The sequence below is a fragment of the Caretta caretta genome, chromosome 8 (assembly GCF_965140235.1).
Source record: "Caretta caretta isolate rCarCar2 chromosome 8, rCarCar1.hap1, whole genome shotgun sequence".
NCBI lineage: Eukaryota > Metazoa > Chordata > Testudines > Cheloniidae > Caretta > Caretta caretta.
In genome coordinates this window covers 37,152,337-37,168,209 of record NC_134213.1, presented here as the reverse complement: position 1 = coordinate 37,168,209, position 15,873 = coordinate 37,152,337, and the positions used below count along the sequence as shown (strand labels likewise).

At 43.7% G+C, this 15,873-nt stretch overlaps 1 protein-coding gene across 13 annotated transcripts in view; it reads right to left on the bottom strand.

Moving 5' to 3' along the window:
• The window catches only part of ANKHD1 (ankyrin repeat and KH domain containing 1), a 213,748-nt gene that overhangs the window by 120,907 nt on the left and 76,968 nt on the right, over window positions 1-15,873 (bottom strand). For all 13 annotated transcript variants that reach the window (XM_048862541.2, XM_048862545.2, XM_048862543.2 and 10 more), the window contains exon 3: window positions 2,594-2,750. In XM_048862541.2, coding sequence (XP_048718498.1) covers window positions 2,594-2,750 — 157 coding nt within the window. The remainder of the gene's footprint in view (window positions 1-2,593; window positions 2,751-15,873) is intronic.

The window sequence follows — 15,873 nt, the reverse complement described above, 5'->3', positions numbered from 1 at the left end:
ACATTTCAGGAAAGATTGGAGGGAGTCCAGCGAAGAGAAACAAAACAAAAATTATTAAAAGTCTAGAAAACATGACCTATGAGGGAAAATTGAAAAAACTGGGTTTGTTTAGTCTGGAAAAAAAGAAGATTGAGAGGGAACATAACAGTTTTCAAGTACATAAAAGGTTGTTACAAGGAGGGAGAATTGTTCTTCTTAACCTGAGGATAGAAAAAGAAGCAATGGGTTTAAATTGCAGCAAGGGAGGTTTAGGTTGGACCTTAAAAAAACTTATGTGGAATAAATTACCTAGGGAGGTTGTGAAATCTCCATCATCATCTGAGATTTAAGTGCAGGGAACTGGACTAGACCTCGAGGTCCCTTCCAGTCCTATGATTCTATGATGAATGAAAAAGTATTTCCTTTTCTCAATTTTTAATTTATCACCTACCTTTCGATTTCATTGAATACTCCTCTTGCTCTTGTGTTATGAGAAAAGGAGAGTAGAAGTTCCCCATTTATCTCTTCTAGACCATTCATTAATCTTTTTTTATGCCTTCATCTCTCCCCAGCCCCCACGAAAAACCCCCAAACTCTCTTCCTACAAGAGTTTTTCCATGCCCTTAATCACTCATTATCCTTTTCTGAAGCCCCTGGAACTCTGCAATATCATTTTTGAGATAGGGTGACTATTACTTCAGACAGAGGTCATACCATTTGATTTTTTTCATTTAGAGAAATACTCTAAAATGCAACTGTGCATAGATCCAATCATATTATCCTAACCAAAGCAAATATTTTATACTAAGAATTGGCTGTATATATTGTATATGGCAATGTATTCAAGCCCACCTATTAAGGAATCAAACTGAAGCTGAATCTCCTCATAGTAACAATGACTGTGAAAAACAGAAGTTACAAAGCAACATGAATGATTATGGACACTGAACTTGCTTCTAATTGACACAAAGAATACATCTTCTCCAAACTCTTCCTGTTTGCTATCTGCTCAAGTATTGCCCACTCCCTAGGCTATTCTCAAGACTAAATTATTACCGGTATGTATATTATTTTAATGATATAATTGAAAAAAATTCACATCATCAACTCAGTGGGCTAAATGCACAAATTATTCCATGGCTTGTGTTATACAAGGTCAAACTAGTTGATCATAACTAGCCCTTCTGGCCTTAAACATCTACAAAAAAAGAAATATAAACGCTCTTGCAATACACTACCCCATTTCTTCCCCCAGATCCTCATGTTATGGATTTACATGTATGTTATTTGTTTAACAAATAATAAACTCTGAGGGGAAAGGGGCCTTGGCCAATGTTTGAAAAGAGCCAGGCACATCTATGATGCTATAACTGAAGACTAAAGATGCTATAATTAAAATCATACTTTGTAGATGCTAAAGAAATAGAGTTTGTGATTTAATTAATTTTTATGTCCATTTCTAAATTCCTTGAAGAACTGTTCTCCAGGAACAGTACCTCAAATCTTACACACTTTTAGTTCTGCAGTATGTACAACACAATATTTCAACAATTATTCAGGTTTCCTCCAGGCCCACATACAGTATCACCTTAATGTCAAATATCTGAGGGGAAGCGGAGACATCTTGCCCCTTAACTTTCAAAAGCTGAAAGCAGAAGATACTGAGGCTTCAGCAGCTTAAATTGACACTTCTCTTTCCCACCGAAGGAGTGATGTGAAAGCATGCTTCCTTGGGACTTAAAACAACCACTTGATTCTGGAACATTGGGGCAGCCATGCTCTCCTGGTTAATCAAGTTGACAGATTAATCAGATTGTTTCATGGATAAGTATTAGGAAATTTAATTTTTCCCTCCAAAACCTGAGAGCAACAGACTCTGGCAGATGACTATCCTATCAGGACTACCCCAGACAATGAGCTATCTATCCTTTAGTTTCATAAAAAGACAACCCTTGAAGCTCCTGTGGCAGTAGTTCTGGCAAAAAAAACTAGCATCTCTGGATACATCTGTACTGCAGTTAGAAACCAGTGGGAGGCCCATGCCCACTGCTAGAGCTCGGGCCAACGGGCTGTTTAATTATGATGTAGATATTTGAGGTCAGTCTGGAGCCCAGGTTTAGGAACCTGTAAGGTGGGAGGATCCCAGAGCTTGGGCTGCAACCTTTTAGCCCAGGCCCTGCCAGCCCAAGTCAGCTGGCAGAGGCCAGCTGCAGGTGTCTAATTGCAGTGTAGACATACCCTCTGTGGGAATGGTGAGGCTGGCTTTCCATTATAAGCAAGCTTTTGTTTAAGAAGCTTTTTGTACAGGAGAAACTGACATCACACCCCAAATGGGAAGAAGGGAAACTTACTCAAAATGTTAGGAGAAGGAAGGATGCACAGTTACACTGTCCTTGCTACAGTCCCTAGCTAACAGACTGAGTGAGGTAAGGTGTGCAATGCCCTGAGATTTGAGAACATGGCTGCTGCTGCTACTACTAACAAGGGATTCATGTGACTGAGAGGAGGGAACTGCAAAAGTAATTAAACCCAAAATGCAAAAAATTCGTTTTCATATCTACAATTTAGATACCATAATTTAAATTATATGAAAGTATAAGCCATTATTACATACTTGTCCACTTGTCCTGCATTGTGATTGTTCTCTGCTCTCATCCGTGTCAATGCAGCAGCAGCTTCATCCAACGCACAGCTGACAGACGAAGTCAGTCTTCGGAGCACCTCAGGATCTGCGAAGGCTTTACCATCGGCAGTGGACAATTTACCAATTCCTTCAGTGTTTGTTCGTTCATCAATCAGGTTAGTATGAAAGTCACACAAAAAAATGCAAAGACACTATTTTAAAATTTCAGTCACATGCACTATTAGTAAAAAAAGTCATCTGCCAACATGCTGGAAAATCAAATATAATTAAAATAACTTAGCATTTTTTTTATAATCTGAAATTTTAATTATAGCACATCAGCAGCAAAGCTATGTTTATTTGCATTTGCAGTTCTATTATATGCCCCAATTTCAAGCTTATACCTTTTGAAAAAACTCGTGGGGTGGAGAACAAGCATGGGAAACAAGTCTAAAAGTGAATGTCTAAGAAGCTTTGATGTAATGCCATTTGGCTTCTTTAAGATTATTTGAATTTGAAGAACATTTTTCCATTCCAATTTTTCAGATGCCCCCCCTCCCCAAGTTCCACACAGTAAAAAATGTAAAAACTTCCTGAGGATCTAGTTATCAACAAGGATAAGTGCTTAACAAGCTTGAAAAAAGTTTAACTTAAACAATTTGTTTGATCTTCAAGTAGCTTAACATACTGAAGTGCAGAGGACCAGCTAAAACCAAAAGTAAGTATCTTACTCCAACAATGTAGTAAAAAGGTGATTTTTTGAAGGACCGTGTATAGTAATTTTTAACCCCCAGTAAATTTTTGGATCAGTTTCTTTAAAAAAAATGAAGTTTAGTACCAGTTGCGTAGTTGACGTTTATGACACAAACTGATGCACTTCTGAACCTACACACTAGCATACAATAGCACCAAAAGAAAAGGAAACTTACCTCATTAATCTCAGTGCCACTCAAATGCCAGCAATGACAACTTTTTCACTGCTGGTACAACTATATAAGCTTACCCTGCATAGCTGGCTGTACCCAAGGACATAGACTGAGCTCAGGCCCTGTAAACATTCTGGCACAGCTGTATTTGCAGCATAGACTTAAATCTTCAAGTACAAACATGCAACTAGTCAAATGTCTGGTAACATACGGAATTACAGTACAATAGTTCACAGCAGTGGTTCCCTAACTGTCAATCATAACCCCCAGGATAGCCCCGAAAGAGTACCAGGAAGGTCATAAGACACAGGAAAAAAAAAGATGCAAGAAAGCTTCTAAACAAACAGCCACCAGGGCAGTGCCATCTACTATGTCTACACAGCATTTTGGACTGAACCTCCCAGCCTAGACCCAGAGACTCAGCCTAATGGAGCTCATGCTAGTGCTCCCTTCTTATATAGCTCTATAGACAGCAGTTTGAAGTTGTGATTCTGGCCGGGGTTCAGGCACTGATCCTATGAAAGAGGGTGGGCTTCAGAGCTTGAATCTGCTGACCCCAGCTAGGAAGCTTGCTCCAAAATGCTGCATAGACCATACCCATAAAGCGCTTTCACACCCACAGCTGCAGCCAGCCAGGAAAGCTAGGAAGTGCCATCCACTGCCAGAACAATACAATACACTCACAGCAGCAGCAGCATGCCTTCCTATGGCTAGCAGCAGGTCACAAGCTCCACGTGGAGGATGCAAAAGAAATGCAGGAAGAATGGGAAAGGAAGGGAGACTGATGGAATCCCTTTCTTCCAGCACATGGGGCAGCAGGCCAACTGAAAGGATCTAGTGGGCTGGATGTGGCCCTCAGTTGCCCAACCCTTTTTTTGGTTTGGTGTTCGAGGGCCCCCAGGAGACAAAGGCCCTGCGTGAGTGCACATTGGTTAATTCAGGCCTGGCTACCCACCCAAAATTTTCAAAGTAAACTGTAAAGATGGAGGGTTCTTTTATGCAAAACCAACCTGACTATTAAGGTATCAAGAAGGTTATGTGAACAGAGGTGAGTTTAAAGGGGGTCAACAGCATGAGCAATTTGGGAACCACTGGTTTACACATTGCTGAAAACTAACATACCCTGATTCAACGGTAGCAAATGTAGGTCATCTTTAATAAGCTAAGCAACAGACTGGCTCAAGTAGCTATTTAATCACAGATGTAACCAGGACCACACCAGAAAGATAAAACCCCTGTGAAAATGATTCTGAACACCACATTTCAGAAATCTTAATATCTGTCACATGTATGCTTTTTGATTCTTTTTAAATTCAACTACGTTTTCTATTTTTCCCAGCTCATAACCCTGAGTCTAGCATTAGTAACCACGCTTTAAAAGTAGTTTCAAGTATCATTCAAAGAATCACAAATTAGAGACATAAGAAACTTATCACAGCATTCAATTCACCTCCTCACCAGTACAGGGATCCATGGTTATAAACCTCAGAGCCTTACCAAATTTCTCCAAACTGGAAAAAATTTAGGATGGCTTATGCTAGACCAAGGGTCAAATATATAACCTGATCACATTGAACTGACTTGAACAGCTCTATACTTTCTGCAATCTGGTCCTATGCTGCTACTGCGACTTTGAATACTTAAGGCTGTATAGATTCAAGTCCATTCTCTTATTATGAAGCTCCAGAATCCGTGTTGGATTTGAACATTGCCATTGTGGATACAGGTAGGGGTGTGTAAAGCAACAAGTCTATCCAGTCCAGACACAGGAGCGAGCAACTAGACCCACGTTCATAAACAGACAAGCCTAGACTTTGAGGCTTCCTAATCAGCTATCACAAGTCCTTTATCCAACCTGGGAAACTTCAATGCCTGGAGGATATAGGGACACACTCTCTCACCTCTTCCAGATACTAAAATCCATCCCTTTACTAACAGCTTTGCTTCTTTGAGGAGCAGCTCTGGGTTACCCAGAAAATAAGCTTGCCCTCTGTTTGGTTGGGGGTCATTCCCTACCATGAGTCACTAGATAATCAGAACATGGGCTTTCTCAAAACATTCTCTATGAGGACACCCATTTGGACCATCCAAGTACCTCATCTCCTTATTAGAGTTTATTATGGCAGAGCTGTTGCAATTTCCTAGTTAAAGCTGGGTTCGGATATAAATTCAAAATAAGAGTTCAACCTCGATATTTTGTATAAAAATAGTGTATCACGTTTCATCATAATTTCAGAGTCATGCTTGAATTTTCAAGGAAATCTGTTAATTAATCTGAATTTATGAGTTTAATAGTTAACAATTGGCCTTAAAGTTCATGTTCCGAGTTTCATAGTGCTTCAGGCTCCTCCATCTTAAAAATCTAATAGAAAGTCTAATTTGTACATAGTAAGAGTTTAGGGGTCCATCTGGGGTTGTCATTAGAGTGTTTAGGAGTCCCATTAATAGAAGCCCTTAGGCCAAGCACTGTACAAACAGAACAAAAAGACAGTCCCTGCCCCAAGAGCTTACAATCTACACAGAACACAAAAGGCAACAGATGGATACAGCCCGACCAATAGATCAGCAAGAAAACAATGAACATATTGGACAGCATGATTGGCAGTGGTTTCAGCCCACCAACAGTTTTACAGTTATTTTTTTTGTAGGCATCATAGCATAAGAGTTTTAAGAAAGGATCTGAATAAGAACAATGCAGCCTTGCAGACTATTTCCTAAGCATGAGAGGGTAGCATAGGAAAAAGTACAAAGCTGCTTCTCTGAAAATTTAACAAGTGGATAATAGAGGATGGCATCGTGGGCCAAATCAGAGGCAGGAATCCATCTTTCAGTGCTGAATAAGAGATAGGTAAGGTGGACCATGAAGGTCCCTGAAAGTGAAGGCAAATAGCTTATGTTTGATATAAGGAGGGAGACAGTGGAGTGATGGAAAGAGGGGTAACATGGTCAAGGTGACAGATTAGGAAAATGATTTTTGCAGCAGCATTCTGAATGATATATATTCATTGTTTATTAACAAAATTAAAAATTATATTAGCCTTACTTCTCAGAACTGAACCCTATGTTCCACTGTTAGTAGACAGAACATATGTATTACTTCTATTCTCTATGCAGTATGCAGAAAGCTTTTTTTTTAAAAATATAAAAAGATTCAGATTACAATACTGCATTTTTTATATGGCCACAGTAATGTCCCTACTTCCAAAACTGGCAGCTAATATGGTGCATGGGAAACAAATTTTGCTACTCCAGAGGCATTTGTGTTGGATCAAAGGCCAGGTCTACACTGTAAACTTAGGTCAACATAAGCCACGTTAAGTCGATCTAATAATGTATGTCTACACTATTGAGTCGCTTCCACTGACTTAAGTGGCCTGTAAAGTCGACTTCTGTTCTCCATCTATAGGAGAGGCATAGCACTTGATTCGACACCCATGTCAACCCATGAATATAGTGTCGACACTGCACTGTCTAACTCGAACGAATTGGCCTCCAACAGGTGTCCCATAGTGCTCTGCTGTGACTGCTCAGGAGAACACTTTCAACTCCACTGCACATCAGCCAGGTACACAGGAAACAGCCACTCCCCTGTTAAAGCCCTGGGAACTTTCGAATTTTTGTTTCCTGTTTGATCAGCATGGAGAGCTCGCCAGCTCAAGGCCACAAACATGCTCCAGCATGGAGCACACAGGAGGTGATGGATCTTAATGCTGTGTTGGGAGAAGAGTTTGTGCAGGCAGAGCTCTGATCCAGCAGAAGAAATGCTGACATCTATGCCAAGATCATGCAGGGTATGGGGGGGGCGGAGGGGGGGGGAGAAGGCTACAGAGGGACACGCAGCAGTGCCGCACGAAAATAAAAGGTGCTTCGGCAAGCATACCAGAAGACAAGGGAGGTGAACAGTCAGTCATTCTGGTTCTGCCCCACAAACATGCTGCTTTTATGAGGAGCTGTGTGTGATTCTCAGGGGTGATCCCACCACTGCCCCAAAACGCTCCATGGATACCCCCCAGGGCCTCAGGTAACCTTAAGCAACAACGAGGAGGACATTGTTAATGATGATGATGAGGAGGAGGTGGTGGTGGTGAGACAGGTAAGCAGAGGATCTATTCTCCCTGACAGCCAAGAACTGTTTTTAAACTGGGAGCCCACCCTTTCACCAGATCAGGTGGTGGTGCGTGACGCTGGGGAAGGCACCTCTGGTGAGTATACATTTCCAATTGAATTGTAGGGGTTATATGCTATTATTTTTTATATTTAATCTGAACAAAAAAAGTAGGCGTAATGGGTATCTGTGGCCACTCCAGCTATGCAGAGGGTGCTCTCTGAAAAAGAACGTTTATGTGCACGGAGATGACCCGTGAATCCTCCATGGAGATCTCTAGGAAACTTTCATGGAGGTACTCTGCAATCCTTTGCAGAAGGTTTATTGGAAGGGCTGCCTTATTTCATCCACCACGATAGGACACTTTCCTGCACCACTCCAGTATTAACTCTGCTTGCAACACTGCAGCACACAGCATTGCAGCCTAAGGACCAGGTCAGAACCCAAATGCTTGTAGCATCTGCTCCCTTGCCACCTCTGTTACCCTCAGGAGAGTGATATTGCATAGGGTCACCTAGTGGAAATGGGGAAAATTTTCAATGCTAGCCCTTAAACCTCAAACAATTCAAAAAACAATCCACCCCGTTTGGTGAAATCTGGGTCACACAACCATGCTTTACCAAATGTGCTGTGATTGTGATTGGAAGGGATCACCATGTATTGCAAGCAGCATTAAAAAAAAAAGATACTGATACCAGTCAGCTCTGTGTTCTTGGGGAATCAGGGCGCAGTATCTAGCCTGACTCATGAAAGACCGCCCCCCACCCCCCCAACACACACACAACCAGTCTCTGCTTGAACCAAAACCGATCAGAGAAAAGACCTGCAGAGAGCAGTGAAGGGCATTGGGAGACACGCCTAGACTCCTCCTGACAAGGCTGACAAGATTAAGACTTCTCCATTAGCATACAAAATGGAGAACAGAGAACTGCACTGAACTCTGGGACCAGAAAAGCAGGGAAGCACTGCATCATGGGAGTCTCTGCTCCAGATATTAATGAACCTATGCCTGCACACACCCAGCTCAGCAGTTATCAGACCAATTCTAGTAATAAATCCTTGATTGATATCCAAAATACTGAAGCAGCCTAGTTGCATTGTGAGCTCCCTGGAAGAAACCACCACCCATAACCAAGAGTGATCAACTCCTATTATCTAGCCTAAAGAAAACCCTTACGTCATCAGTTTACATATAAACAAATCTAGTGTTCCCCCATGAACCATTGTATTTTCTCTACAAAAATCCCTACTCACCCTCCAGTCAGTGTTCTGATACATGGACCCAAACCCTGCATCAGTTTCACTGGGATGCCATTTCCTGACTGACCATGCTGGGGGGTCTGCCCATCTCCAGAACTCAGGACCCTGAGCTACCACCATCACCTGCGAATCCCGACCACTTCAAGCTTCATGCAAGTGGTAAGATCCCCCTCTTTCACTCTCTCTCTGTTTTCTTTTCTACCTCAGGTATTAACCTTTAATAATGTAACTTATGTTGGTTTAGGCTCTCCTTGTGTAGTTATCACTATTATTCAATAACTAACTTTTATGGTTAAGATGGTTGCTTCTCTCTGAACTTTACTCTTGTGTTTTTAGCTTCCCCCATTTACTCTGCAGCAACACTTCTTTTACCTAAGCTAAAGATCCCTGTAGCGCCCAAAAATATTGTGGTGTTTGCTCATCAAGTGGGTTACTACCAGTACAATTGTGACGTGAAAGAGCGATAGGGACGTGCTGAACCTGTGGCATATAAGGGTGGCAGCTTGAAAGTGCTGCTTCGCCCAGCCTATAGAGCCCAGGGGCATATAAGGGTGACAGCTTAAAAGTGCTGCTTGACCCAGCCCACTGAGTCCAGGGACTTATAAGGGTGATAGCTTGAAAGTGCTGATTGACCCGGTCCGCTCAGACTTGCTCTATTAATGTGTGTGTGCATGCACGCGCACATCTGTGTTTTCGTCTGGTTCTGGAGGAACCCAGCCCTGGGGAACCTAGGTCCTGCAGGATAGCTCCATTGGGAGGGGACTTGCAGAAGTGAGGAATAGAGCTCCATATGAAAACACAAGTGACATAAGCAATACATTAATAGAACTACAGAAATATCCGCCCCTCCCCCACCAGAAGAGTAACCCTAATAAATGAGCTTACCCCAAAGTAACAGGCAAATCTGGTAACATTGCTTCCTGTTGGTCTCCCTTCCCGCCAACCCGCACGCTTTTGTAAAAAACACCACACACACACCACAACACACTTAACTATTTGGGGGGCTTTACACTGGTGCCTGTCCTCAAGCACCATCCAGGTTGCTAGGGGAAAAGGGACTTTTCTTAAGTTCCAACCTATGATTCCAAGGATGTCTTCACAAAAGCAGCAGCACAAGACCTCTCGCCCATGCCTCATGGCCTTACTCACCATGGCTGGAGCAGCAAACTGACTCTTACAATAGCCAGTGATTGAGATTACTTTGTGTCTTGCAGTGAAGTGTATTGAGGGCTGTATTTTTAAATAAAAAAAGTTAACCTTGGACCATAAATAATGTATGCACTGTCAATGCTACCCTTGTGCTTTACATTCATAGAATCATAGAATATCAGGGTTGGAAGGGACCTCAGGAGATCATCTAGTCCAACCCCCTGCTCAAAGCAGGACCAATCCCCAATTTTTGCCCCAGATCCCTAAATGCCCCCCTCAAGGATTGAACTCACAACCCTGGGTTTAACAGGCCAATGCTCAAACCACTGAGCTATCCCTCATTCCTTTCAGTTGATACCTTGTCTGTCTGTTCATCCTCCACACCGGGACAAGACTTTCCCAGATTAGAAGACGGAAAAAGACAACTCGGGAGGACATGTTCAATGAGTTAATGTGCACCTCTGAGAGTGACAAGACGCAGCTCAGAGCATGGAAGATTACATTGTCCAAGAACCTGGACATGTTCAGGGAAGACAGGAGAGCATGCAGGGAACAAGAGCGTGCCGCGCAGGAAGAAATGCTGCGGATTATGAAGGAGCCAGACATGTTGAGTTGTCAGGCTGAGATTCAAGAAAGGCAGCTGGATGCTAGAGTCCCTCTGCAGCCTGCGCTGATCCTACTGCCACCACCCAGTTCTATATCCTCCTCCAACAAACGTCATATGAGGCGTGGGAGAGATCAACATCCCTTGCACTCAACACCGGGGAGGACAAAAGGACCAGAAGGTACACATTCCCACACCTTTGATTGTTATTGCAGTGCATCTTTAGGAAAACTTTCCTTGTTTCTCTCCCCACCCACCAGTGTTATCAGCCCTTTTGCTTCAGGTTATTTTACTTTTCTTTGCTATCTGTGTATTTGTGTACATAATAAAACTTAATGGATTTAGGAGAAAAAGCTCTTTTTTCATTCAACACATGGTGGTTGGTGAGGGTTGAGTTTACAGGGGAGAAAATGCAATGGAGGGGACAGTTTGGTAAGGAACAACATAGATAAGTGTCACATTACTCTGGCTCATTGCTGAAACTGGTTTTCAAAGCCTCACAAAGACGCACAGCCCCTCAATGTGGTCTTCTTATTGCCCTGATATCTGGCTGCTCAAAATGGCTGCCAGGCAATCTGCCTCAACTCCCTATCCTACCGGAAACTTTTCTCCCTTTGTTTCACAGATATTACAACAACAATGGGGATACTGCTTTCACTGAGGTCTAACCTAGTAAGCAAACACCACCATAGACTTTTTAAATGACCAAAGGCACATTCCACCACCAGTCTGCACTTGCTCAGACTATGGTGGAACCAGTCCTTACTGCTGTTCAGGCCGCTAGTAGACTGCCTCATGAGCCATGGGAGCAAGGGATAGGTTGGATCTCCCAGGATCACGATTAGCATTTCAACATCACCAATGCTTATTTTGCAGTCTGGAAAGAAAACTCCTGCTTGCAGTTTTCTGAACAGATGTGTTCCTAAAGATGCACGTGTCATGCACCTTTCCCAGCCATCCTACATTGATGTTGGTGAAATGGCCCCTGCACTTGCAACACCATTGAGAAGTACCCCTTTCAGTTTATGTACTCTTTGGTAAGGTGGCCTGGTGCCAGATAGGGATATGCGTTCCATCTATCACTCCACTGCAGTAAGAGAACCCCGTCGCGGCAAAACCATCCACTATATCCTGCACTTTGCCCAGAGTCACTAACCTTCTTGGCAGAAGTCTGTTAATGGCCCTGCAAACCTGGATCACAACAGATCCCACAGGTAGATTTACCCACTCTAAAATTGATGGCCCACTGACCGGTAGTAGTCTGACATTGCAAGCTTCCACAGAGCTATCGCCACTCATTTCTCCACTGTCAGAGCAGCTCTCATTTTAGTATTGCTGAGCTTCAGGGCTAGAGAAAGCTTTTCACAGAGTTCTGGGAAAGTGGCCTTATGCATTCAAAAGTTCTGCAGCCACTGCTCATAATCCCATAGCTGCATAACAATGCAGTCCCACCAGTCAGTGCTTGCTTCCCAGGCCCAAAAATGGCACTCAACCATGTCAAGGTGATGCGTGACCGTTACCAGCAACTGCAATTTGCTCCGCTCTATGTCTTCCAGCAGGGCTGCTTGCATGACATCACATTGCTCTGCACAGCAGCTCCTGTGTCAGTTGTGTAAATTCTGCAGGATAAGGCACGAGGTGTTTGTAATACTCACAATGACAGTTTACATGCTGAGCGGGGTCTGCACGGGTAACCCAGGCTTATGAAAAATGGCACCAAAAAGGCTTGGTTTGTTTGCCATTGATTTGAGGGAGAGAAGGAGGGAGGTAAGTGCATCATGCAAGGCTAACACCATGTTCCCATAACCACCCACACCAATGTTTTGGTCCCACAAGGCATTGCAAGCCCAACCCAAAATTCCACTCAGTTACAGGCACTATGGGATAGCTACTCACAGTGCAGTGCTTCGTGCACTGATGCAATCCCTGCTAGTGAGGATGCACTCTGCAGACACAAAGAGCGTAGCATGGACACGCAAGACTGACTTGCTTAAATCGGCGGCCCAGTGTCAACTTACATAAAGTTGACTTAACTTTGTACTGTAGACATGGTCAAAGAAGGTTCATGAAAATTTTTCAGCTGATTCGAAGTTTGAAGCTTCCTGCACTTGCTTCCTAAAGTATTTCATTATCTAGAACTGTGCAGCAAAGGGAAGGGTATGAAAGGAGAAGAGCAATCTCATCCATTTGTGATGGGATGGGAAATTTGCAGAAGTGGTGCAAGGAGACTAGCATCACTAATGGGGCAGAGTTAATTGTGGTGTAGTCTCTGGTGTGGTGTTTGGGTGGAGGAAAAGAAAGACTCCTTAAATTTTCATTTTCTTGACACACCATACTATGTGTGTGTATGGATATTTATTCAGAACAATGCATTTTAAAACAGTGGGCCAAATTCAGCAAACCTGGCTCAGCTAGTCAAAATGATTACAGTAGGCTAAAGGCACACTACATTCTGACAGCTTTTTTCTTCTGTGACTAATTGTCTTGCATGCTTCATAAGACATGACTGATACATGTAAATTTTTAAAAATGAAAATCAAGTATAAAAATTAAGATTTAAAATAATGGAAGACTAAGATGGATGGGCAGGTGGTATGATTACAATAATTTTCTCATTTTAGTGGTAAAACCACTGCATTCAAGCTCTGTAGGAGCCCTTGTGATGTTTACATTGACATGTTACCTATTTTGCATGACTAAGCTCACCAAGCAGTGTTCCCCAACCCCCACAGTATATTAGCTGTAGCAGAACCATTAATAAGTCCTGTTTACCCACTGTCACCACACAGCCATTCCTCAAAAAGCACACTGAGGAAACAGCTGATAAATATGACTTTTTAAATGGCAACTCCTTTCTGTCTGTACAGAATTAGATCCTCACCCCCACCCCAATTCCCTATTACTTTAGGAAGCTTGTGCTACAGAAACTGTCCTAATCTATAGTGACAGGTGCTCTCCCACTTAGTTTGTATACTTGAGGGTATTACCTTCCAACTTACAACATAAGCTTCCCAACACTAAATATATTTAGGTTTTTCTCAAGCTTCTTGTCTAGTTTCTGCTTCCACTAATCTCTAACACCTTGTGGACTATCTTTGATACCCATTTCTATAGTTTCTTCAGAATTCTTTGATATCCTTCCTGTAACATATACACCTCTACCCCGATAGAACGTGAATTCAGATATAATGCAGTAAAGCATTTCCCCTGGGAGAGATGGGGGGAGAAGCGGAGCAGTGGTGAGCTCAGGGGAGGAGGTGGAGCGGAGGTGAGCTGGAGCAAGGGGGGGCACGGGGAGACACGCGGGGAGGGCCGCAGCAAGTAGCCGTGGGGAGGGGGGGAGGGATGACACGCAGAGGAACCACTCCTCACCCAGCTCGTCTTCGCCTCCGCCAAGCGTCAGGGGAGATGCTTGTGGGTGCTCTGCACCCACCAATTTTTCTCCGTGGGTGCTCCATCCCCAGAGCACCCATGGAGTCCGTGCCTATGGCAGCAGCATGTCTGGCTCCAACAAGCCGCTCTAAGTGGCATGTTAAGGGGGCCGGGCTGGGAGATTGGATAAGGGGCAGAGGGTCTTGGGAGGTGGTCAGGAAACGGAGGGGTTGGATAGGCCGGGGGCAGGAAATAGGTGGGGGTCGGACATGGGGCTGGGCCACGCTGTTTTGGGAGGCACAGCCTTCCCTACCCGGCCCTCCATAGCAAGTTCGATATAAAGTGGTTTCACATATAACGCAGCAAGATTTTTTGGCTCCTGAGGACTGTGTTATATCGGGGTAGAGGTGTACTGAGTTTTGCTCAATACACTAGATGTGGTCTTATTCTCTATGAACATGACTATGACCTCCTGACATGCTTTATACCTGTATACACTCCAGGATTCAGTTAACTTTCTCAACTGTTAAAAATCTGTCAGTCCAAAATTTGGAACCCCCCTTCAGGTAGTCGAAGGCTGCAATCAAATCCCCCCTCATTCTTCTCTTCTGCAGACTAAATAACCCCAGTTCCTTCAGCCACTCCTCATAAGTCACGTGCCCCAGCCCCCTAATCATTTTCATTGCCCTCCACTGGACTCTCTCCAATTTTTCCACATCCCTTCTGTAGTGGGGGGACCAAAGCTGGACGCAATACTCCAGATGTGGCCTCACCAGTGCCGAACAGAGGGGAATAATCACTTCCCTCGATCTGCTGGCAATGCTCCTACTAATACAGCCCAATATGCCGTTGGCCTTCTTGGCAACAAGGACATACTGTGGACTCATCTCCAGTTTCTCATCCACTGTTATCCCCAGGTCCTTTTCTGCAGAACTGTTGCTTACCCAGTCAGTCCCCAGCCTGTAGCAGTGCATGGGATTCTTCCTTTTTAAGTGCAGGACTCTGCACTTGTCCTTGTTGAACCTCAGATTTCTTTTGGCCAAATCCTCCAATTTGTGTAGGTCACTCTGAACCCTATCCCTACCCTCCAGCGTATCTACTTCTTTCCACAGCTTAGTGTCATCTGCGAACTTGCTGAGGATGCAATTAATCCCATCATCCAAATCACTGATAAATATGTTGAACAAAACTGGCCCCAGGACTGACCCCTGGGGCACTCCACTTGATACTGGCTGCCAACTAGACATCAAGCCATTGATCACTACCTGTTGAGCCCGACAATCTAGCCAGCTTTCTATCCACCTTATAGTCCATTCATCCAAACCATACTTTAAACTTGCTGGCAAAAATACTGTGGGAGACCGTATCAAAAGCTTTGCTGAAGTCAAGATATATCACATCTATCGCTTTCCCCATATCCAGAGAGCCGGTTATCTAATCATAGAAGGCAATCAGGTTGGTCTGGCATGACTTGCCCTTGGTGAATCCATGTTGACTGTTCCTGATCATCTTCCTCTCCTCCAAGTGCTTCAAAATGGGATTCCTTGAAGACCGGCTCCATGATTTTGCCAGGAACTGAAGTGAGGCTGACTGATCTGTAGTTCCCCGGGTTCTCTTTCTTCCCTTTTTAAAATATGGGCACTATATTTGCCTTTTTCCAATCGTCCGGGATCTCCCCCAATCACCACAAATTTTCCGAAGATAATGGCCAATGGCTCTGTAATCACATCAGCCAACTCCCTCAGTACCCTTGGATGCATTAGATCTGGACCCATGGACTTGTGCATGTCCAGCTTTTCTAAATAGTCCTTAACCTGTTCTTTCACCACTGAGGGCTGCTCACCTCCTCCCCAGT